This window comes from Sphaerodactylus townsendi, linkage group LG01 (genome assembly GCF_021028975.2).
Source record: "Sphaerodactylus townsendi isolate TG3544 linkage group LG01, MPM_Stown_v2.3, whole genome shotgun sequence".
NCBI classification, from domain to species: Eukaryota; Metazoa; Chordata; class Lepidosauria; order Squamata; family Sphaerodactylidae; genus Sphaerodactylus; species Sphaerodactylus townsendi.
Genome location: NC_059425.1, coordinates 180,352,846 through 180,378,531, shown reverse-complemented (window position 1 = coordinate 180,378,531; position 25,686 = coordinate 180,352,846). Strand labels below are relative to the sequence as shown.

The window sequence follows — 25,686 nt, the reverse complement described above, 5'->3', positions numbered from 1 at the left end:
TTGATTTCCCACTCCTGCACAAGATAGCCTACTGGGTGACCTTGGGTCGGTCACAGTTCTTTCTGCATTCTCTCAGCCCCACCTACCTCACAAAGTGCCTGTTGTGGGGAGAGGATGAGAAGGAATTTGTAATCTGCTTTGAGACTTCCTACAGTTGAGAAGAGAAGGAGCCGCGTGGCGTAGTGGTTAAGTGCTTGCACTGCCACTCACACGGTCAGGAGTTCGAGCCCCCTGTGGGTCAGATATCCTGGCAGCTGGCTCATGGTCAACTCAGCTATCCATCCATTTCTTGGTCAGTAAATGAGTACCTAGCACATAGCTAGGGGGTAAAGAATAGCCGGGGAAAGCAATGGCAAACTACCCCACAAAAACGGCTTGCCTATGAAATCACTGCTTGCAGAGGTGCCCCAGGGTTGAACACGACTGAAGGGGAAACTTTACCTTTACAGTTGAGAAAGTGGATAATAAATCCAAACTCTTCTTCTTTGTGAACTTCTAGTACATGTTGAAACGGCTTTTACAAGGACTTTGCCTTGTAAAACTGGATGGGCCAGTTTCCTTCATGTGCATAGCAATACGCATTAACAAAAAAACAACCATAAAGTCAGCGAGGGAGCAGTAATGTTTAATATATTCATAACCCCAAGTTCTCCTGCTCTTGTCAATGTTTCTTATATGCACTGTAAAGTAAATATATCGGTGGTGTCCCAAACTTGTCCTTGCTGAACGGGAGACATATAGTACATTGTATCGGTGTAACATATTTAGATGGTTTCCGTGCTTCATGCGTGTCACCACCTTGCTACAATCTTAATAATGCTCCTGTAACAAAATCTTAACAACAGTCTCAAGGTGGATCAAATTACTCCCATCTTGCTTATATACAAAGAGGCACTGCATAATCCCACCTAGTGAATTCAGGGAAAAATATGCGATTCACATTAAGACTTTCCTGAGCTGCAACTCAGTATCTCTCTGCCGTCTTCAAAACGACCTTGTAAGGTAAATCATATTGTTCCCATTTGAGAAAATAAAACTTGCTTAAGGCCACGCAGTGAATTTATTGCAGAAGGAAGAGTCGAACCGGGGGTGGCCTGAGTTGTCGGATTCTCCCAGCATTTCCACTTGCGGTCTTATTACTTCCAAAAGAGAAAAAACTTGTGTGAGTTCCTTTCTGATAAGCATGCTCTCAATACTGCAAAAATGTATTAAAACGGTGCTCCAAGAAGGATCTGTCCCGTCAAAGGAAAAAAAAATTCATGGAGGAACAGGGCGGCAAAAGAGAAAGTCCCGTTTTAAAAATCTGCACTGAGAAATGTAAATAGTAGGATTTTGCCCCTGAATTACATCCAAGTGAACGTGGCACCGAATTTTATTCTCTTGTTCTGCAAGAAAAAGTTCTTAAGAGTTTCGTTCGCACCTTGAATGTCCTTCAGTGTCACCTGTCTTCAATAAGGCTGTTCTTCAGCTCCAGGGATGGAGAGAGTTTAATTCCCGGAAGGCCTTTCTCTGGAGAGAAGGATGTTGAGGTGTGTACATCAAAATCACTGTCTGAAGGTAAGAGCATGAAGACAATTTTGAATTACAGCGCAGAAGGGAAAAGGCCAGCATTTTGATTGACCCCACGTTCTGTTTGTGTCAGAAGCTTAATTTTCAATACCCTTGCAGCAAAACTGACTTCATTGCTTCCTTTCACCTGGAATTATTTATCCCCAAAGGTAAAATTTCAACATCTCTTTGCCCAAACTAGATTTGAAAATGGCAATTCAGGCTTGTAATCGAAAGAAGACCCTATCTTCTAACTCCTCGAGTGTCAATCCTGACGTAAACAGACACCTTGTGATATAGAGGGAGATGAGAGAATTTGGGTTTTTTAATGTAATTTAAAAAAAAAAATTCAGGGGTCATTTCTACAATGGAAAAAACCAAATTGTGTGTAACGTATATAACAGAGGAACAAAACAGCGTGTCACACACTGAAGGACGGAGGATCAATGTATTCAATACATATATTTATATATATTATTATTATTGTACAGTTCTTGAATCTAATGACTGTACATCCAGTTTTATGAAACACAAGTATAAATATTTTTTTCAAAAATAATATATTATAAATTATTATTATAGTTGGAAATGTTAACAGTAATTTATTATTTTTGTAAAATTAATTTTGTAAAATTGTTACTATATATAAAATGTTAAAAATGTTGAAAATGCTAAAAATGCTTTAAAATGTTACTAGAATCTAATGTACAAATTATACTATGTTGTTTATTTATTTATGTTGTTTATTTATTTATGTATTTTGTAGAGAGACCTGTGCATGGCAAATGAATGAATAATTTCTCTGAAAGAATTGCTTCTCCTGAGGAAGACTACAGTGAAAACTTACTTAAAAACGTGCGAGTCGTTTGGGAAGTATTTTCTATATGGAGAATGATCATCCTTAAGATATTGCAAAAATGAACTATTTTCGTTTCAGATTACTTGCAAAAATGTGCACAGTGATATCATATTAGATGTTGAAGATATGGACTATATATCTCAAATATGAACTTTTGATTTTGAAAAAATATTTATACTTGTGTTTCATAAAACTGGATGTACAGTCATTAGATTCAAGAACAGTAGAATAATAATATATATAAATATATGAATTGAATACATTGATCCTCCGTCCTTCAGTGTGTGACGCTCTACAATGGCTCTGTAGACATAACCCTGAAAGAAATGCAGCGCAAGGCTTTGAAGTCTCATAGCATCAGATCTAAGAAGGTCTTTAAGAAAATGGAATGACCACAACATGGTGGCAAAGAAGCGTTTTTGAGGGGGGGGATTGCAGAGATGAGTTTGAAAATGTTTTGAAAATGTTTGCAAAAGATTTTCAGGGGCTTGTGGGGAAAAGGGCCATGATCTGAGGGAGGGACTATGCCTCACTTGCATTGGCTTTGCATGCAGAAAGTCCCAGATTCAATGGGACATTTTCAGTTAAAAGGACTAGGGCATCAGGCTGGCAGGGGCTGATGGGAACTGAAGTCCATAACATCTGGAGGGCCGCGAGTTTGACACCTGTGGACTAGACAGTAGGTAATGCAATCATAGCATCATGGCAGGAGCCATGAAGGCCATCTAGGCCTATTCAAAAACGCAAAAGGTGAGTTTACTGCAATAAAGGAAATGACAGCAGCAAAAAAAATAGATCTAAACTCACTGGAAATGAATGCAGCGCAACTACATTGAAACAAAAGCCATAGGCTGTGGGTGCGCAAGTAAACAATACAGGCTGAAACACAGTCTTACAAACATAGGATAAAAGCTCCTATAGTAACTTATGAGGTGAGCTAGTACTACAAAAGGCGTGTACAATCAATCCAGCTATCTCAGTCAAAATCATACAATCACTATTTAATGAAACAGACAATAAAGGAAGTACAATAAGGCGAGTCAGACCCCCCTCCCCAAAGTTGCAAATAGTCAAACTAGCTCCTTCAGTCACTTTCCATATGATTATAAATGGTCAGAACAAGACAACTGGTGTAATAAATCCTGTTTTGCAGGGAAACAAACCCCTTCTTCAGTTTTCAGGCATGTAGCCAGAGGTGGGATCCAGCAGGTTCTCACAGGTTCTCGAGAGTAGGTTACTAATTATTTGTGTGTGCCGAGAGGGGGTTACTAATTGGTGATTTTGCCACGTGATTTTTGCCTTAGTTATGCCCCTCAGCAGTAGCGCGCAGAACTTGAAGCAGTCTAGCAGGAGGTGCACCGGTGTGCATGGCAGCCTGTGCCTGCGTGCATTCGTTTCCCGCCCAAGGACCGGCGCAGTGGCTGCGTCCTTGCCACAGCCCTGCCCAGGAATGCCCCGCTCCCGGAATGCCCGGCCACGCCCCGGTCATGCCCCACACAGCCCCATTGGCGCTACACCACTCTTTGAATCCCACCATGGGAACCTGTTACTAAAATTTTTGGATCCCACCACTGGATATCACATAGTATGCTTCATCTAGTTCTACTACCTGAAGACTGCCAGTGCGGGGAAAGACCTCTGCCCAAGGCATTCCAGCCATAGCTGGAGGTCTCCCAATACTACAACTGATTTCCTGGTTATAAAGATCACCTCCCCTGGACAAATTGGTTGCTTTGGAAGGTGCAATGTATGGCATTGTGCTCTGCTGAGGTTTCTCACTTTCCCAAACCCCACTCTCCGCAGGCTTCCCCCCCGCCCCCCCCCCCAAAAAAAATTTCCATGTATTTCCCAAACTACAGCAGGAAACCCTACCCACCTGTCAGTCTGCGGATTTCTTCAGAGTGGTCAGCAGAGCTGTCAATCGCTGGAGGTGCATCTTCTTCAGGCACCAGTTGGGTGGAGCAAAGAGAAGCGAAAGAAGGAAAGCTGCAGCCCGAAAAAAATACAAAGGGTTACCCATCTCAAGGTCGGGTTTTCAAGTACAGCGGATCTCTGGACTGCAAAGTTGCAGTTGGCAACTTGGAAGGGCAGGCAGTAAAGTATACTTGAATTTCCTACATTGTGCAAAAGGTTGGCTAGAGGACACTGGAGATCCCGTCCAACTGTTTCTAAAATTCTATGGAAAGAGCTAATTTAACAGCAGCACGAATTACAGATATGGGAGTAGCAGGTAAATCTTTGGGTTGAGTTCTCCTATCTAGGTAATGAAGGCCCCCTTCCACACATGCAAAATAATGCACTTTCAACCCATCTTCACATTTTTGCAAGTGGATTTTGCAGTTCCGCACAGTAAAATCCAGCTGCAAAGTGCATTGAAAGTTCAATATTCTGCATGTGCGGAAGGGGCCAAAGTGTTACTATAGGCCAACAGGGGTTGTTTCCCCACTTACCATGACCACCCATTGCTGCGCGCTACTCTCAGCGCACGTCATTTCTGGCACGCTCCTGGGCTTCCCCATGAGCGCGGGGTCATCAAAAGGCGCCATTTTGAGGAGTGCCAGGAATGACGCGCGCCGAGGGGGTGCGAGAGCGGCAGCGTTGGGGTGGCTGCGTTGTCGCCGCCCCTGTAGTGGGGAGTGCCGGGGGATCCCACGCTACTTGGCAACAGTAGCGTGCAGCAGATGGTAAGTGGGAAATCGACCAGGGTTTGCTTCATCTAGAATGTCACTTGCACATCTTCCACACCTGTTGGTTCTGGTCCAGCTTTCTGGTGCAACAGAAAAGTACTATGCACCATCCTCTATATACAACTATACTTCAAATACTTGAAGATGGCTGTCATATCATCTCCCAGTCAGCCCCTCTCCTGACTAAACATTCCACTCCACCCCCCCTCATTTCCACACAGTTTCACTAGCAATCCTGTGCTGTCCTGGTTTTTCAACGTTGTTTTCTGCACTGTTAAAGAGTGGGGAGTGAGGGGGGAATGTTGAAAAACTGGATCAGCGAGGGTTTGCTGATGAGGCATGAGGAAATTAGAGGAAAGCCCGCCAACAAACTGAAGTGAAACTGGAACACTGAGGCATTCCAGAAAATACCTTCATTGTATATGTTCCAAACCTGCCTGAGAGGATATTTCCCTTAGCATGTACTTTTGAAACCTAAAGCTCCACAATCTATATATATATAAATCTATCAATACGTTTTTCTGCTGACAGGTAACCTCCCAAACTACTGGACCGATTGCTTTGAAATTTTCACACAACATCGCATTCGCGTGCGGCCAGGTTTCCATACTGTTTCCACACCTCCTGTTGTGTACATGTCACAACTGTGCCAGTTATTGTGTACATGCCACACCTGTGACAGTTGGAACCACAGTTCTGTTCTGCAACAGCGCCATCTGCAGGCTGTCAAAGCAACACCCTCTGATACAAGGGAACCAACCATGCCTTCCTTGAAAACCACTGCCTTATGGAGTGAAAGGAATGGGGCCCGCCATCTGGACATGGCCCGCCCACCCTAGCGGAGGAAGGGGAAGGTGAGGGAGGGTCTGGGGGTTTGCTGGACCAAATGCTCTGAAATTTGAACACAACATAGCTCATGCCTCCCAGTGTGTTTTATGCTAGATAATGTGCCTGAAAGGGAAGGAAGTGAAAGGGACAGGACCAGCCACCTGCACATGGCCCGCCCACCCTAGCAGAGGAAGGGGAACGTTAGGGAGGGACCGGCCGGGTTGCCATGCAAGGGAACGGGAGAGAGGGAGGGGAGTGAAGGGCCCCTTGCCCCTCCCCTCCCTTGTAAGCATTGTGCAATGACACATGTTCGAACCGTTCGCTTCCCCTTTTCTTTCTTTTCCACTTCACCAGACTCAGCCACAGCAACATGTGGCCGGGCCCGCTAGTTCCTGTTAAATATTTTTTTCTCAGCTCCATGTTTCCTGTGGAATAAACTCTCATCTGGTGAACTGGATTTTGTTTCCCTGCTCCTACACATGAAGCCTGCTAGTCACGGTTCTCTCAGAACTCTCTCAGCCTCACCTATCTCACAAGATGTCTGATGTGGGGAGAGAAAGGGAAGGCGTTTGTAAGCCGCCTTGAGTCTCCTTACAGGAGAGAAAGGCAGGGTATAAATCCAAACTTCTCCTTCCCTTCCTTCCAAAGATTTCAATCCCACCTAAGAGTCAGCTAATATAACAGCAGATAATATCTTAACACTATGCTGAAGGCCATGACCAAGTGGGGAAATGTCCCTTGTGTGTAGCCGAAAGGCAGTTTCCCCAGCTGTGGTTGCAGGAGCGACTGTGGCAATCACTGCATAACATTCCCCTTTCTTGGTTCACCCAAATATTTCTTAACGCTATTGTGCATCTACAACATACACGATTGCACAAAGGGTTTTCGATAACTTTTGCAAAATGTTTGCCAAGCATTTTCGGGAGCTTGTGTGGAATGGGCCAAAAGAGGACCTACCAGGTATTGCAGAAGCATTCTTCCACTTCGCACGCACTTTGTGTTCATCTCTTTGTGATGTTTGCCTCTCCTCTTCCCAGACCAGGCCTGACTGCTTCTTCATCTCACGGGACATTTCTGTCAAATGGAAAACATGGATGATGAGGATTTTAACCTTCTTGTAGCATTATAGTATTCACTGTTCCTAGGCACTTGCTACAAATATCATAAGAACATAAGAACAAGCCAGCTGGATCAGACCAGAGTCCATCTAGTCCAGCTCTCTGCCACTCGCAGTGGCCCACCAGGTGCCTTTGGGAGCTCACATGCAGGATGTGAAAGCAATGGCCTTCTGCGGCTGTTGCTCCCGAGCACCTGGACTGTTAAGGCATTTGCAATCTCAGATCAAGGAGGATCAAGATTGGTAGCCATAGATCGGCTTCTCCTCCATAAATCTGTCCAAGCTCCTTTTAAAGCTATCCAGGTTAGTGGCCATCACCACCTCCTGTGGCAGCATATTCCAAACACCAATCACACGTTGCGTGAAGAAGTGTTTCCTTTTATTAGTCCTAATTCTTCCCCCCAGCATTTTCAATGAATGCCCCCTGGTTCTAGCATTGTGAGAAAGAGAGAAAAATTTCTCTCTGTCAACATTTTCTACCCCAGGCATAATTTTATAGACTTCAATCATATCCCCCCTCAGACGTCTCCTCTCCAAACTAAAGAGTCCCAAACGCTGCAGCCTCTCCTCATAAGGAAGGTGCTCCAGTCCCTCAATCATCCTCGTTGCCCTTCTCTGCACTTTTTCTATCTCTCCAATATCCTTTTTGAGATGGGGCGACCAGAACTGAACACAGTACTCCAAGTGCGGTCGCACCACTACTTTATATAAGGGCATGACAATCTTTGCAGTTTTATTATCAATTCCTTTCCTAATTATCCCCAGCATACAGTTTGCCTTTCTCTCTCTCTCTCTCTCTCTCTGAAAAAGAAGTGGTTCACTAAGTAAGCAAATGCTCCCAATCTCCCACAGGAATATCCGTAGCCCAAATTGGTAATTGTAAAAGTACAACTGAAGAACAATTTGGTCACTGGCGAAGGCATGGCAAAGCTTCTTGAGTCTACCCCCTCTCAGTTCCTTTCATTTTCAGAATTCCCTTTCCTCCAGTCCCCTCTAACTGGAGCCGTATGCCAGATTCCATTATGTGCAGCCTCCTTAGAATGACAGAGGCCACGGTAGATGGCACGAACCAGGCGGTTAGCCACTAATTCTTACAACAAATGGTCCACCCAGGTAGCAGGAGCTGAGTCCATTTCTGTGGCCCTCCCAGGTTGCAGTAGGGTCCGCTGCTCCCAATACTTTTCTCCCAGTTGTCTTGGCTGCTTAAAATGTTGGGTCAATTGCCTGAAGCAACAGAGCCTAGTGAGGTAAGACAGGGCGGTGGCAGGGTTGAACTTCACTCACCCACATGCATCCTCTGTAGTAAAATAGAGCTCACGCCCCTTCTGCGTAACATAATTGTGGCAGATATTCAGATAAAGAAGCAGGACCAGCTACGTCATGCCCTGGTTCGATAGTAAACATACTGCACAGTGGTAGGATTCAAATAATTTAACAACCAGTTCTGAAAGGACTCAGCGGTGGGATTATAACCATTCTCTGCACTAGACAAAAAATTAGCTACCGGTTCTACCAAATAGGCTGGAGGGGGTATATGCCTCTACACTGGTGGACCGGCTACCTGTGTTGAGTCTGAGGCCCCTTCCACACAGGCAGAATAATGCACTTTCAATCCACTTTCAATGCACTTTGCAGCTGGATTTTACTGTGTGGAATAGCAAAACTCACTTTCAAACAATTGTGAAAGTGGATTGAAAGCATTATTCTGCATGGGCGGAAGGGGCCATTTACCTGGTCCATCACTATATCGACAAAACCAATTATACGGATCATTGGAGAAAATAAGAAATAACCAACGGCTACCAATTCATGAGGCCCTACAGAATTTTCAAAACAAAAAACTGAAATCAAGAAATCCACCTGCTTTAATAACTGCACGGTTTAGACCCCCCACAGAAAATAGAGACGGGATGGCGGAAGAGGCGGCAAAATGGCAGCCCTCAGAATGAACGTGGATTTTAACCCAAAAATACCGTTGTCAGGGTTTAAGGCACCATGGAGGGTTTGGTGTCAATGAAATAGAGTGAAGTCTGAACATGGGTATTGTGGATATTTACAACCTAAATGGGATGGATCGGAAACCCCAAATGTCACTCTGTACACCCTAAACCAGTGATGGCGAACCTTTTCAAGACCGAGTGCCCAAACTGCAACCCAAAACCCACTTATTTATTGCAAAGTGCCAACCTGGCAATTTAACCTGAACACTGAGGTTTTAGTTTAGAAAAAACAGTTGGCTCCGAGGTGTGCGTTTCTCGGGAGTAAGCTTGATGGTAGTCGGTGGCTTTGCTTTGAAGCAACTGTGTAGCTCTTCCAATGGGTGAATCACGACCCTAGGAGGGTTTATTCAGACGCAAGCCCCATTGCCAGCAACCAAGCTTACTCCCAGGTAAAGGATCATGCTTTAGTTCTTCGCATGAAAATCAGTGGGGTTTAACAGCACTTGACAGGGTTACCTACACTGCTTCCCCAAAACTAGCTCTTAGGTTTAATGCTAATAATCGAGCCCAGCAGCCCAGGCCAGCCTAGATATGTGTGTGTGTGTGTGAGGGGGGTGACTCTGTTTGCGTGTGCCCACAGAGAGGGCTTTGAGTGCCACCTCTGGCACCCGTGCCATAGGTTCGCCATCACTGCCCTAAACAAACTGTAAGCCATATAGTAAAGAAGTGTCCAGATCAGGGGTCTGCAGCTCTCCAGATGTTCATGGACTACAAATCCCATCAGCCCCTGCCGGCATGGCCAATTGCAGAAGATGGTCCAGAAGATATACCGAGCATGAGTGTCAGATTTTGCTTTTTTAGCAGGAACAGCAAGGCAAAATTTGGAAAAGACTGAAAATGATTGATAAATTTAAAAGTAGTATAGCACTGAAACCTATAGTACCTATATGGATTCAAGGTGCAGGAAAAGAGATTCCACCTAAACATTAGGAAGAACTTCCTGACCGCCAGGACTGTTCGACAGTGGAATGCACTGCCTCGAAGAGTGGCGGAGTCTCCTTCTTTGGAGGTTTTTAAACAGAAGCTGCATGAACATTTGTTGGGAATGCTTTGACTGTGTGTTCCTGCATGGCAGGGGGTTGGACTAGATGGCCCTTGGCGTCTCTTCCAACTCTATGATTCTATGATTCTATACTACTGTAGCTAGTAGTACTATATTTTTTAAATTACATTTTAAAAAAGTCACTGAGCTTTTCAACAGACTGATGGATATGTGTTTGATTGAATGGCTCTGAAATACAAAACAATGCCATACAATACGCAATACTTTCAGCTCAGCTCAGCAATGTCATGACTAGTTTCTCCTCGGACCTTAAGGGCAAAGTAGATAAGACAGCGAGAAATCTCCCAAATGTTTTGAAACTGGTAAATGGCAACCATGACAAACTCCAGTTAAAATCAGGGTTATCTACGCTTTCTCAATCTCCAGCAATTGCTATCTGCTATTTTCCCTACTGGGGGAAACGATCTTTTTTTTCCCCAAATCCCTCTGTTCTTCCAAAAAGCAGGTAGGAAAGAGGGGAGGAAGCCCAGCCATACTGGAGGAAGGAAAGGAATGTTTTATTGTCATCCTTCTTCTGTGGCGTAATGGTTAAGAGCAGGTTCACTCTAAACCTGGAGCACTGGGTTTGATTCACCGCTCTGCCACTTGAGCTGTGGAGGCTTATCTGTGGAACTAGATTAGCCTGTGTACTCCAACACATGCCAGCTGGGTGACTTTGGGCGAGTCACAGCTCTATGGAGCTCTCTCAGCCCCACCGACCTCACAGGGTGTTTGTTGTGGGGGTGGGGAAGGGAAAGGAGATTGTAAGCCCCGTTGAGTCTCCTTACAGGAGAGAAAGGGGGGTATAAATCCAAACTCCTCGTCTTCTTCTTCTTCTTCTTCTTCTTCTTCTTCTTCTTCTTCTTCTTCTTCTTCTTCTTCTTCTTCTTCTTCTTCTTCTTCTTCTTCTTCTTCTTCTTCTTCTTCTTCTTCTTCTTCTTCTTCTTCTTCTTCTTCTGAACGGCACTCCAATTAAATAAGATGTGTTCGGGCTTTTGAAAAACAAAAAGCTGGTGGTATCTGTCTTATAGGCAGCTGTTTTCATATTGTGCTCCTGCTTAATTTAATCCATCCAAGACGAGGAACACACAATAGATAACTCACGGCACAGTTTTCGGTGTTTTCTTCCAGGTAAATATGCACAAGGGGGCACAGTCTGTCTGAGCCGTCCATTTATCAGTCTGGCGTACAGTCAACAACGTGGAAGCTTTCAGCTTTTTTCCCTTTCTCTTTTCCTATTCACCAATCAGCTTAGAGATCAATGTAGACACCTCTGCTGCGGAAACCGGACTGACCCTACTTCAAGAGCGAAAAATAAGGTGGCAAAAATGAGCTTTAGATCAATGCTTTTTATTAGTGAAAATCAGCTCGCCGCGGGCTGGATCCAGCTTGCTTTTCTGTCGGTGATGAAGAAAGGGGGAATCCCCTTTCTGTCCTTAAAAAGATCTGCTGAGGATTTCTGGAACTGCATGGGGTGGAGCTACAGTAAAATAGGATTATTGGGGTGAGATGGTATAAGAAAACTGATGGGATCCAGTCCTGTGCCTGGAACAAAAATCTAAAGACCACTTCTGGTGAGATGCTTTGTATTCAAGTGCAGACACCCAAGAACAAAATGTAGATACTGAAGTGTGTATGTGTTCACCATTTTCAGCTTTTCCCTTTAAGACACAAAGGCCCATTATGCACGGAATGCTTTCCTTGAGGCTGTTCACTCCACAGTGGAATCGCAGTGGGTTCTCCTCACATTTCTCTGTTTACACGAGAGCAGTGGCGTAATGCCCAGGGGACAGGGGGCATCTTGCACTGGGCGCATGCCAGTGCAGGGACATGCGGGGGCATGGCGGGGGTGCAAGGCACACATGTGCCCCGGATGCAGTTCCCCCTCGCTACGGCTTTGCACAAGAGAAAGTGCCCCATTGCCTTCTGCATGGCTTGCCTGCCCCCGCTTCCGGGTTGCTCCTTGTCGATCACAAGATCGCCAGGTTTTTTTAAAGCCCTTCAAATTTTATATTGATATCACAATTGCAATAGCCTGTTATTATCAATGTTGGTGGGGGGGGTTAAAAAAAGATAGCAGTTGATCCTTCAGGAATGAGTGCTAGGAATAGTCCGGGGGAGGGGGAGTCTGGAAGGAGCAGAAACCCCGAAGCAAGGGAAAACATTGGCCTTGCCTGCTTTCAGGAACTGAGGGCTTCCAGGATCTGTGGGGAGTCTGCAATGAAAACTCTGCCCCAAAGGAAAGGTACTCTCACTGCGAGGCAGAGGACCAGCATATAATCGGCCACAGAGTGAAAGGGGAGGCTCAGCACTTTCCTTATGTGTGTTTTAAAGAGGAAAGGGGCCCTTCACGGAAGGTAAAGAAGAAGAGTAGAGTTTGGATCTATATCCCCCCTTTCTCTCCTGCAGGAGACTCAAAGGGGCTGACAATCTCCTTGCCCTTCCCCCCTCACAACAAACACCCTGTGAGGTAGGTGGGGCTGAGAGAGCTCCGAAGAACTGTGACTAGCCCAAGGCCACCCAGCTGGCATGTGTGGGAGTGCACAGGCTAATCTGAATTCCCCAGATGGCAGAGCTGGGAATCAAACCCAGTTCCTTCAGATTAGATACACGAGCTCTTAACCTCCTACTCCACTGCTGCTCTCCTGCGTAAACCACTGCGTAAACCCTGCTTAGTTGTTACAGTTCTGGCCCTCGGGTCTCAAATAATAGGAAACCATGTAACCTGAAAACCTTCAGATATGCTGTGGCTGCCATGTTGTTTGAGTGCATGAAACACATGTATTTTCCTGCTTTGGTACACATGAACTACCGTGTTTCCCCGAAAATAAGACAGTGTCGTATATTAATTTTTGCTCCCAAAGCTGCGCTATGTCTTATTTTCAGGGGATGTCTTATTTTTCTGTGTTCTGTTTGTCGGGCCTGCTTCCAAACAAAAACGTTGCTACGTCTTACTTTCGGGGGATGCCTTATAGTTCGCACTTCAGCAAAACCTCTACTACGTCTTATTTTCAGGGGATGTCTTATCTTCGGGGAAACGGGGTAGGAGTGCCAGGAAGCCAAGAGAAAAATGGCCTGCCAAAGCCCTGGAGAAGATGCGGAGCTTCACACTTTTACTTTACTATGACTTGTCAGCGCCAATAAGCTCCAAAGAAGCCGACCGGGCTTAAAGGAGCTCAAAAGAGTCAAGCGCCGCTCCCAGTAGCAAAAGGGAAATAAGTCCCGAGGCTGTTGAGACTTTGGTGGTTTCCACAGAGCCCAAATATGACGAGCTGAGGAAGCTATTTATCCCATTTTAGGGAAGAACTTTACACAGGGCTTTTAGAATCATAGAATTCTGGAATTGGAAGAGACCGCAAGGGCCATCAAGTCCAACCCCCGGCAATGCAGGAACACACAATCAAGGCACTCCTGTCAGATGGCCATCCAACCTCTCTTAAAAAACATCCAAAGAAGGAGACTCCACCACACTCCGAGGCAGTGAATTCCACTGTTGAACAGCCGTTACTGTCAGGAAGTTTTTCCAAATGTTTAGATGGAATCTCTTTTCCTTCGAACCTATTATTCCTGGTCCTAGTCTCTGGAGCCGCAGAAAGCAAGCTTGCTCCCGCACCAACATGACATCCCTTCAAATATCTGAACATGGCTATCATCTCTTCACCAAACTAAAGATCTCCCAAACGGGTTCAGCCTGATATATTTCCCTCAACCCAGGTTTTCCAAAAAATCGCTACACTAGCTGTCTTTTTGGAGAACCTGCGTCAAAGCTGCTCCGAAGCAAACGTGTGCAAAAGGCTTGCGTGTTTGATTGGAAGATGTCAGCAAAGAGAGTCGAAGACTGTAACTTGGCAGAGGATCTTTTGCTGATCAGGAATGAAAGACTACCCCAGAGTGAAATGGTGATTTCTGCACAGCACATTAGTAACATGTGTAATTACCTTTATTAATAATGTTATTAATTACCCATTTAATAATTGTTATTAATAACCCGTTTTCCCATTTGCATTCACACTGGAGACTTTACCTCTCCAGGAAGCGATTGCAGTCTGGGTTCCAGAAATAAAGCTCTGTTGTTTGCCGCTAGCGTTTCTCTGTGGAACTCTGCCCAAAGCATGTCTTTTATACACTGAAACAAACAGGGATCAGGCTATTTGGAATCAGGTTACCTATTGCTGTACCCTAAATTCATTCATTCATACACAATCTAGTTGCACTGGACATGTCCGGTTCTTCTTGCAAGTTTTGAAATCTTTTACCACACGTCTGCAGGCATGAATCTCCCACTTATGGATTCCTTTGCAAGCAAAGATTACAGAAGCTAAAGCCTTAACGTATAGTAATTAAATATGATCCACATATTTAAATATGATCCACATAATTAAATATGATCCACATAGTTAATTAAATATGATCTTGTCTCTGTTCTTTTGGCTGTTCAGGGTTTTTACAGTTAACTGTATTATTACTATTAAGCAGAAATTGTTATTATTTGGTAATGGTGGTGTGCAGCTGTGATTTTTCATTTCCTGAAAAGCAGGATCTACGTTTTGTAAATCAAACAGAAGCCAATTAGGTCCGGTTCTGCCTTTCAAAGCAGAAGTGGGCGGGGCCAGTTGGCATGCCTGGTTGGCTGCTGGAGATCTGATTGGCTGTCAGGATTTTTAGAAAGCGTTTCAGCAGCCGCTTCTACCACAGCAAAAAGATCTTCACAGTGTTACTGAAGATAAGCTGTGGGAGCATGACAGCATTTGTAAACATATGTTTTGTTCATGACAAAGTGCATCCTGTTGAACAGCTTCAGCCTGACCCACTGAAAAGCTGCTATTAGCATGACGCATGACCTCACTCGCTGAGACTTTGTGGTTGGCTTTGCCTCTTCGAGAACATCAGGAGTAGCAGTGGCGTAATGGTTAAAAGAAGGTGCACTCTAATCTGGAGAACCTGGTTTGAGTCTCCGCTCTGCCGCTTGAGCTGTGGAGGCTTATCTGGGGAATTCAGAGTAGTGTGTGCACTCCAACACATGCCAGCTGGGTGACCTTGGGCTAGTCACAGTTCTTTGGAGCTCTCTCAGCCCCACCCACCTCACAGGGTGTTTGTTGGGGGCGGGGGGAGGAGGGAAAGGAGATTGTAAGCCCCTTTGAGTCTCCTTACAGGAGAAAAAGGTGGGGTGTAAATCCAAACTCTTCTTCTTCTTATAGTAGTGATTTTGAGGTTGCCCCCACTATCCAGTAGCAGAATTCCAAAGTTGCCCAGTGGCTCCAAAAGGCTGAGGATCCCTCTGCTAATTTAAGAAATGATTATTGGGGTCTGGCTTAGTGGTAAAGCATCAGCTATGCATTTAGGGTCAGTCCCTGGTATCTCCAGCTAGAAGGACCGTGCAATTGGTGACGTGAAAGACCATCCTCTGCCTGAGAACCTGGAGAACTGCTGCCAATCAGAGTAGACAATTCTGGTCTTGATGAACCAGGGTTAGAATTCAAAATGAACTGGACAGATTAGAGAGCTGGGCCAAAACAAACGAAACGAATTTCAACAGAGATAAATGTAAGAAGCTATACAAAGGTCGATTCTGCACTTGGGTTATCGACCTAAGTTTGAGCTGCGTTCGACCTAAGTGCTCCGCACAACCACTGGGGTCGACGTGGTTTTGTACCAGCTTCGCCCCATGTAACGGTCAAATTTCCAACTCCAGTTGGGAACTACTACTTTTTCAGGGAATTGCGCGCTTCAGAACTCGGACTCGGTTCAGTAAAGTGCAGAATCTCTGGGTGCCAGGAGTCCCCCATTCAGCTAATCCACAGCTGAGTGTTTTGGAGGCATGCGTGCAGCTGTGCCAATCAAGAAAACGCCACCTTCGTCCCTCCATTCCTGTAGCAGTTTTGCGCTAATAACATGTGTGGGGATAGATGGAACATGGCATTAGAACAGTAGCCAATCAGAACAGAAGCGAAGAGGCACAGGATGATTCCCGCCCTCTGAGCTGCGGGGATCAGAAAGCTGGTTGCAGTAAGGGAACAACAATGGCTTCGACCTGGGTTAGTACCCTTCTCAGGGAACTGGGTCGAACCTATTTTACTCGTGTGCGGAATCGCCCAAAGGTAGAAAAAAATGAAATGCGCAGATATAGGATGGGGGACACCTGGCTTGACAATAGTACACGTGAAAGGGTTCTGGGAGTCTTACTAGACCACAAACTTAACATGAATCAGGAGTGTGAGGTGGCAGCCAAGAAAGTCAATGCAATCCAGGGCAGCATCAATAGGAGTTTAGTGTCTGACCAATGCAGAATAGAGTGGTACTATTATGTCCCTTGATCTAGACCAGGGGTAGGGAACCTGCAGCTCTCCAGATGTTCAGGAACTACAATTCCCATCAGCCTCTGTCAGCATGGCCAATTGGCCATGCTGGTAGGAAACTGATAGAAGATGCTGTAATTCTGACCCTCGCTATCTGAAGGCTGGTCCCTGATCAGGAAGTAAGGGAACCTGCGGCTCTCCAGATGTTAATTTCAGAGGGGTAGGGAACCTCGCGGCTCCTCCCAGATGTTCAGGAACTACAATTCCCATCAGCCCCACTACCAGCATGGCCAATTGGCCATGCTGACGGAAAACGATGGGAATTATGGATTCCTGACATCTGGAAAGCGGGATATTCCCCAGTCTAGATCAAGGGACATAATAGTACCACTCTATTCTGCATTGGTCAGATTTCCCGTAGAATACTGTGTCCAGGTCTGGGCAACACAATTCAAGAAGATTATTGACAAGCTGGAGCATGTTCAGAGGAGGGCAACCAAAATGGTAAAAGGTCTGAATTTCATGTCCTACGAGGAGCACCTTCGGGAGCTAGGCATGTTTAGTCTGGAGAAGAGAAGGTGAAGGGGTGACATGATAGCCATGTTTAAATATGTGAAGGGATGTCATTTTGAAGACGAAGCAAGCTTGTTCTCTGCTGGTCCAGAGACTAAGACAAGGAGTGATGCTTTCAAAGTATGGGACAAGAGATTCCACCTAAATATTCGGAAGGACTTTGTGATGGTGGGGGATGTTTGACATTGTAATGTGGCTGCCTTAGAGTGTGCTGGAATCTCCCTCTTTGGAGGTGTTTGAAACAGAGGCTGGATGACCATATGTCAAGAGTGTTTTGATTGTGTGTTCCTGCATGGCAGCGGGTTAAACTTCCCTTTTCACCCGAGGAGGCATTCCCTCCTGGGCGTGCACTTTTTCTGTAGAGAATTATCTCAGCCTGGTTCTCTTAACTCCACCCATCAAGTAATTCTTAAAAATTTTGACAGATTTTTAAAGATGCCCACTTATTCTTACCTCTCTTAAAAGGCACAGATATCATTACACCCGTAAAAGTCAAAAGTGTTGGCATAGCCTTTAAACTGTACTTTTATCCATATTACTGTCCCAAAAATAACACACACACACACCCCAAATGAAAGAGCAAAGCAGTTTCTTGGACCAGACGCTGCCAAAGAAGGGGACGTTGTGCTAGAGCCCTGCTACAGCCAATATTATCTCCTCCCTCCCCACTTCCTGCTGCTGCTGCCACCAGAGACCAGGGAGGCTTGGTATCTCCAAATACTTTCTGTTCTGTTGAGATGTCAATTTATCAACATGAAATGCAGTGGTTGGTGTGTTTTGGTTAAGCCCGTGTGGGTGAACTTCTTTTCTTATGATTCTTATAGTTCTTGACAAATGTATTTTCTTTTATGTACACTGAGAGCATATGCACCGGAGACAAATTCCTTGTGTGTCCAATCACACTTGGCCAATAAAGATTCTATTCTATTCTTTAGCTTGAAAAAGCGGCAACATGGAAGAGAGTGGGCAAGGGGGAAGGCATGGGTGGCAGTATAAGGAAGACTGGTGTGGGCAAAGGGAAGACTTCTAGGGCAAATATGTGCTCAGTGGCAAATCTCGCCCTGTCACAAAGAAAATTAAAAGCCGTGCTATAAATGTTCTTGCTTGCCGTGGAGAGAACAGAAAGTGAAAGCAGGGCTCCAGGAAATAGGTCTGTACAAGAAATCTTGCTGTGACTGACATTCACCTGCAGCATGTGCATTGTGCATTATTGGCCTGTGATTCTATTCTCTGAGCTAAGGATCTAATTCAATAGAAAGCAGTTTTGTGTGTTCACATGAAGCTGTTGGTGCCATTGTTGGCATCGGGGGGGGGGGGGGGGGGAGGAGTTAACTGAGTTAACACAGGAAACATTTCCTGTATCTTTTATCATTTCCTGTTGCCATGGAAGACGTTTCAGTTGCCCAGGCTGTCCCTTCTAAACTGATATTAACACAGATGCATTAGCCTCACCTTTCTTTCTGTGCATCTCGATGTCGCGGTATTTTTTTAAAAATAAAACCAGCCTGCCTGATTCTCCCTTCTGTTATTCTTACTCCTCAGCTCTGACTGCAATCTTTTATCTTTAGCATCTCATCAGCAGTACGCCACATACCCGTTTTTAAGTGGAGGTTCTGAAAAGTTCTTTTCTCCCAACAGGTGGATGACAGGAATAAAGATATCACAGAGATATTAATTCAGTCCTTTACAAGTATCTCTGGTTTCCCCACCCCAAATGCCAACCAAGTGATCAGGAAAGATCAGTCAGAAACGCTTGGTTATCCCCTGGATGAAGACTTTGATTTGCTATGTAACTGGGTCATTGCATAAGCAATACATTTTAACGCCTGTGGTGGGAACATCACACTTGGGGAAAAAAAGATGCTCTGACAAAAAAAAAAAAACAAGGGTGAGGGGAGGCTGAGGGAAGAGATATTATTGAGAAGAGATTTTCTTTTCGCCCCGATCATAGAGCATTAAAAAGAGAGTAATGAAATGGGGCCACGGAGATCAGTGGGAAATGCCTGGAACTCGATGGGAATGATTTGTCATTAAATTACAAAAGGTTCAGTAGACGTAAAAGAAGAAGAAGAAGAAGAGTTTGGATTTATATCCCCCCTTTCTCTCCTGCAGGAGACTCAAAGGGGTGTACAATCTCCTTGCCCTTCTCCCCTCACAACAAACACCCTGTGAGGTAGGTGGGGCCGAGAGAGCTCCGAGAAGCTGTAACTAGCCCAAGGTCACCCAGCTGGCATGTGTGGGAGTGCACAGGCTAATCTGAATTCCCCAGATAAACCTCCACAGCTCAAGCGGCAGAGCTGGGAATCAAACCCAGTTCCTCCAGATTAGATACATGAACTCTTAACCTCCTATGCCACTGTATAGGAGCAGTAATGGCAAACCTTTTAGAGACTGAGTGCCAGGAACAGAGTGAAGGGAAGCAAATTAAAAATAATTAAAAATAATTAAAAAGTACATTTCACAGAAGGACTCCTGTCTCTACATCGAGTGGGAACGATTAAAATTAACACCACTCTCTGTTTAACCCCATACTTAAAATCCCAACTTAATAACCACTACTCACAATTAAAATACTTTTCTCCGTTTAGTCTTGTCATAACCATCTTCACTAATCCAATAATCTTCAAAACCATTCATCATCCGTTTACTTTTTTTTCCTGTTTAACCCAATTCATCCATTCATGGTTTCCAATTGTCCAAAAATTCACTATACTCATTTCTTCATGTTGCGGAGGGAGTTTGGCCATCTCTGCCAACTCCGAAACCTTCACCCACCAATTCTTCTATCACAGAGGTCTGCAACCTGCAGCTCTCCAGAAGTCCATGAACTACAAATCCCATCAGCCCCTGCCAGCATGGCTGATGGGAAATGTAGTCCATGAACATCTGGAGAGCTGCAGGTTGCAGACTCCTGTTCTATCACAAGTATATCTGGAGATTTCCATTTTTTTTACATAAAGTACTCTTGCAGCTGATGACATGTATAAAAAATTCCTTGTAATAAATAATGTAAGTTCAAACTTCTGCTTTTCAGAAATGCTTTGGTCTAGCACAGTGTTTCCCAACCTTTTCAAGGTCAGGGTACCCTTGACCTCACTCTTCATATCTCACGGTATCCCTGCCCCCACCCTCCACCTTCCCCTCCCATTGCCCCTGCTTGCCACACACCCCACCTTCCCCTCCCAGGGTGAAGGGAAGCACTGGGGAGTGGGGGTGGCTGACAACAGCTCAGGCTGTGGCAGGGCCCTGCCCCATGGGCCAGCTCCATGTCCTTGCTGGCGCCATGGGAGACACCACAAAAATGAGGGGTGGTGGTGGTAGTGTTGCCGCGGTACCCCTGGGACATGCTCACGGCACCCCAGGGTACCAAGGAACCCTGGTTGAGAATGGCTGGTCTAGCAGATGAATTTGTGCCTTCTTAAAAAGGACTTGTGCGTAAGTAATAAGATGTGGCCATTTTGCTAGAATGAAGTGATCCTTGTTTATGTGTACATACAAGGGAGGCTTTAACATTCCTCTTTAATTTATTTCTTGCAGAAACACAAGCCTCGAAGAAGATCGAGGTTCCGCCTTGAATCCGGCCAACGGGCTAGCTTGGGTTAATGCAATTGCTTGCATTAATGTACCGGTATTTAGCCTGTGTTGCTTTTCTTAAATGTTTCCACAGTGATAAAAAATATTTCGTTTTCTGTTCTAATACACAAGACGCTCTCCGTTTGAGGTCATCAGCCTTCTTTTGCGGAGCTTTAAGCGCAAGGTCGTTGTAGTATATCTCTTGCCAATTTGCATTATTCTCAGTGTATACTACTCCCCAATTTGCTTATCAGTATGAATGTATAAAAAACAAACATGACCCTTGATCCAACACTGACAATGGTACAAAAGTAATGGAGAACCCCTAGGGTGGACAACTTCCACGTAAGCCACCTTGAGTCTCCTTACAGGAGAGAAAGGGGGATATAAATCCAAACTACTCCTACTCCTACTCCTACTCCTACTCCTACTCCTACTTTTCTTCTTCTTCTTCTTCTTCTTCTTCTTCTTCTTCTTCTTCTTCTTCTTCTTCTTCTTCTTCTTCTTCTTCTTCTTCTTCTTCTTCTTCTTCTTCTTCTCCTTCTCCTTCTCCTTCTCCTCCTTCTCCTTCTCCTTCTCCTTCTCCTCCTCCTCCTCCTCCTCCTTGTTGAAAGAATGGAGGTTGTCTATCCTTCTGTGTGTCTGTGTTTTCCTTCAAAGTACTGGCTTCTACAACTTCCTCTAGAAAGCTAGCAATGAGTAATGGGGGTTTGAAGCCTTCAGGTGGGATACAATCACAACGACAAAGAGGGTTTTTTTTATCATTTATACTACACAATGCATATTACCACCTGCAATAATCAGCACACAAACGCAGCAAGCCAAATCTTTAGGCGACCTAAGTCATTCCTTTTTACAAACACATTAAAGTTATTGTCAAGATCTCTGCGTGTAGATTGGGGATTGAGTTCTGGTTATGGCAGCCGGAAGATCATACATGTTCTGTAGAGACCTGTGTATATAACTGCATCATTTGGTTGCAGCGAAAGCCCAGTCTTCAGAAGGCAACAAAACCAAATAATAAGCTACAGTGTTGGGTTTTAAAAAAATCATATATCAACAAATACACCAAGACTGCGTCGATCCTGAGTACTTAAAATAGCCCGTCCACCAGATATTCCTTCCCGTTCCCGGACACTGAAATCGGAGGGGAAGGCTAGACTGGCTGTCTTGCCTCAATGGGGGGGGGGGCACACAGCCCAGAGGGTCTTCTCAGCACTGTCAGGTTAAATTGCCATGTTAATGGTAGGAAGTTAGGTTATTGCAGGTGGATTGTGGGGGAAATCATATTTTTTGGATATTGTTATGTTATTTGCAGTTATTTTTGCATTTGTAATTTATTGTAATGCTATGCTATGGTGAAATGTTCTGTTCTTGTTGCTATGTAATTATTTATCATGTTGTTATGCGATGCTATGAGTAATGTTAGGTTATTGTGATTCTGTGATTTTTATATTGCTGCTGTTATGAAATGTTATATTCAATGTTGGTGTTATTATATGTTGATTTACTTGTTATGACTAGTTAACCTGATTACATTATTGTCTGAATTGTTGGGCTGGGAGGCTATTGAATATGGGTACTAGCCTTATGGTTTTGTATTATTATATTTATTGTGCATTATCATGTATTATTTTACTGTTGTGCACTGCCCTGAGCCCTCCGGGGGAGGGCGATATATAAATTAAATATCATATCATATCACTGTGGGCCCCACACTGTGGAATGCCCTCCCACCAGAGGACCGTTAGGCCCCTACTCTTCTGGAGTTTCGGCACTTGGCGAAGACCAGTCTCTGCACCTCGAAGTCTGGCAGATTGCCCCTACAGCAGTGGCGTAGGAGGTTAAGAGCTTGTGTATCTAATCTGGAGGAACCGGGTTTGATTCCCCGCTCTGCCACCTGAGCTGTGGAGGCTTATCTGGGGAATTCAGATTAGCCTGTACATGCCCACACACACCAGCTGGGTGACCTTGGGCTAGTCACAGCTTCTCGGAGCTCTCTCAGCCCCACCTACCTCACAGGGTGTTTGTTGTGAGGGGGGAAGGGCAAGGAGATTGTAAGCCCCTTTGAGTCTCCTACAGGAGAGAAAGGGGGGATATAAATCCAAACTCTTCTTCTGCAGGGATTGGGGAGGGATGGCCTCGAGGTGCCTGGAACACTCCGTCCATCTTTGGGTAAGACTGGTGTGGGAGTTTTAGGACTGTTTTATAGGGGTACTGAATGGGATTTCGTCATGCTTTTTATTGTTACCTGCCCTACGACTATTGTTAAGGGTGGGGAATAAATCAAATAATAATAATTATTATTATTAGTTATCATTATGGCGCAAGCCAGGTGAGATCATCCCAGTGGTAATCGGCACCCTGGGCACCACTCTGAAAACACTAGGGTGGCGCTTAGAGCATCTTCAAATCGACAAAATCTATATCTGTCAGATTCAGAAGGCAGCCCTGCTGGGATCCGCATGAATACAGCGCCAACACATTATAAAGTCTTAGGCCTCTGGGCAGAGGCATAGCTGGGCCAAACTGTGCCCAGTGCTCAGTGTGTTTTTTCCACACCCAAAGGACCCCCATGGCCCCCCACCGCCCCCCGTTGTGCCCCCCTTTCCACACTTACCGTAGTTCCTTTTCTTTTTCTAGTACTTTTTCAGGCTGAAAAAAGTGGCCTATTTGCAGTTCAGGCTAAAAACTGCCTGAGAAACTATACTTCTGAGGAGACCTTGTGAGCCCCAAGGTCTCCTGGGAACTGTCATTTCTCAGGCAGTTTTTACCCTGAACTGCAAATAGGCCACTTTTTTCAGCCTGAAAAAGTACTGGAAAAAGAAAAGGAACTAAAGTAAATGTGGGAAGGGGGGAGAAAGGTACTGTGTGTGGAGGGTGCTGGGGCGAAGGAAAAGGTGGGAGGGCCGGGCTTATTTTTTCCTTGGGTGTGCACCAGGTGCACAACGCACCCCCCTGTCCCCTTGCTGCTCCACCACTGCCTCTGGGTAAGGCTCTGTTGTAATGAATGGCCAACAACCAGCTAAAGAACTGGCAGCTGTGATATTAAACAAAATATAATAACAACTTTAATACATAGAATAAGGTATAAAACACAGATCCAAGCAGTAATAGGCGAAATATTGGCATGGATTCTCCAACTTGAGTAATTCGTGAAATATTGGTATGGATTCTCCAACCGGAGCTATCCTTGAGCAGACGAAGTCTTCCTCCAACATAACCGATTCTTCCATTGGAGGAAGCCTTCAAACTTTGCTCAGTGGAGAGATCGGGATAAAGCCAGGATTCAAGTCAATCCACTTGCTGCATCAGCACTGCAGTCATAAATGTGATTAGACATCTGAACACAGAAAAGTATTTCATTGTCAGAGCCAGCTCTTACCGAGTATAGATTCCTTGAAGTTTTTAAAGGAACAGCCAGATAGAGATCTGTCAGGGATGCTTTGGAAAGGGGAAGAGAGTCTATATTAGAAAGACAGAGCTTTGATTGAGGTGACCTGTGGCAACTAGGGATGTACATGGGAGGGATCTGATCCCAGAGTTTGTCTTGTGGGTAAGCAGGCTAAACTAATGAACACATCTGGTTGTGGTGGGTTTTCCGGGCTGTGGCCGAGGTCCGGTAGATCTTGTTCCTAACATTTCACCTGCATCTGTGTATAACACACTAGTGTGAAACAGACTTCTCTGTGATACGCCTCTGAAGATGTCTGCCACAGATGCAGGCAAAACATTAGGAACAAGATCTACCAGACCATGGCTACACTGCCCGGAAAACCCACCACAACCAGTTGAATCCGGCCGTGAAAGCCTTCGACAATATAATGAATGCATGTTAATAGGATTAATCGGGTTGCATCTCCAGAGTGTTAGTTAGGAAAGGACTTGTCTCAGGAGACTTTGGAAGTTGAAGAAGAAGAAGAAGAAGAAGAAGAAGAAGAAGAAGAAGAAGAAGAAGAAGAAGAAGAAGAAGAAGAAGAAGAAGAAGAAGAAGAAGAAGAAGAAGAAGAAGAAGAAGAAGAAGAAGAAGAAGAAGAAGAAGAGGAGGGGGAGGGGGAGGGGGAGGGGGAGGAGTTTGGTTTTATACCCCATTTTTCTCAACAGTAAGAAGTCTCAAAGTGGCTTAAAATCCCCTTCCCCTCCCTACCCCACAACAGAAACCTTGTGTGGTAGGTGGGGCTGAGTTTAGAGAGACTGGGACTGGCCCAAGGTCACCCAGCAGGCTTCATGTGTAGGAGTGGAGAAACAAATCCAGTTTACCAGATCAGAGACAGCCACTCCTATGGAGGAGTGGGGAATCAAACCCGGTTCTCCAGATTAGAATCCACCTGCTCCTAACCACTAGACCACTCTGAAGCACATCTTTTCATATATAACAGGACGAAGTCATAAAATATCATAAGAACCTAAGAACAAGCCAGCTGGATCAGACCAGAGTCCATCTAGTCCAGCTCTCTGCTACTCGCAGTGGCCCACCAGGTGCCTTGGGGAGCTCACCTGCAGGAGGTGAAAGCAACGGCCTTCTGCGGCCATTAAAGGATAAGGACTGGAGGGCTGCAGTTCAGACTGAGTTGCCGTCTGCCAACCAGAACAAGCCTATAACAGCTAGATTAGAAAGGCCCCCCCTAAACTGGAGCCCTGGTCCAAGGATTACCTGTCCGAGACAGATGGCTGCCAGTCAGAGTCTCTGTGGCCGTCGGGCATTTCTTCTCACCAGCTGGGAGCTGTTTCAGATTGAGGTCTGAACAATATTCCTCCTCCAGAACGGGTGCCTGTCTCCGTGAGCCTGTAGCCGTTCCCCTGGAGCCCACCAGGCCCAGCATTTTCCCGGCTGTCTGTCCCACACAGCTGCTAGACACCGTGCTCAGAACAGCTTCCTTCTTCCGGCTGATTCTCTTCTGGGCTTTCTGCATGACCCCAGAGCGAAAGGAGAGGACCACCACGTAGGCCACGAGGCCAGTGAGCCCCAGGCAGCCCACGGCAGAAAAGAGAAAGGAGAGCGCCGAAGCAAACATTAGATCTGCAGCTAGGAGGAAGAGCTGATGAATGAACACCGCCATGATTCCCCCGAGGAGGGCTCCCCTGCCTGGCTAGCCAGATTGCCGAGCAACCTTCTGGGAGATGCTTGGCGTTTTGTTCTGTTGTTATAAAGCCAGCCGAGCT

General features: G+C 45.3%; 1 protein-coding gene across 1 annotated transcript; it reads right to left on the bottom strand.

Moving 5' to 3' along the window:
• Positions 1–604: 604 nt before the first annotated feature.
• On the bottom strand, positions 605–25,686 carry LOC125435090. Its single transcript, XM_048501132.1, has 4 exons — positions 25,178–25,686; positions 6,880–6,996; positions 4,284–4,393; positions 605–1,551 (listed from the first exon to the last, which is right to left on the bottom strand). The coding sequence occupies exons 1-3, from the start codon at positions 25,581–25,583 to the stop codon at positions 4,287–4,289; spliced, it is 630 nt and encodes a 209-aa protein (XP_048357089.1). The 5' UTR covers positions 25,584–25,686; the 3' UTR covers positions 605–1,551; positions 4,284–4,286.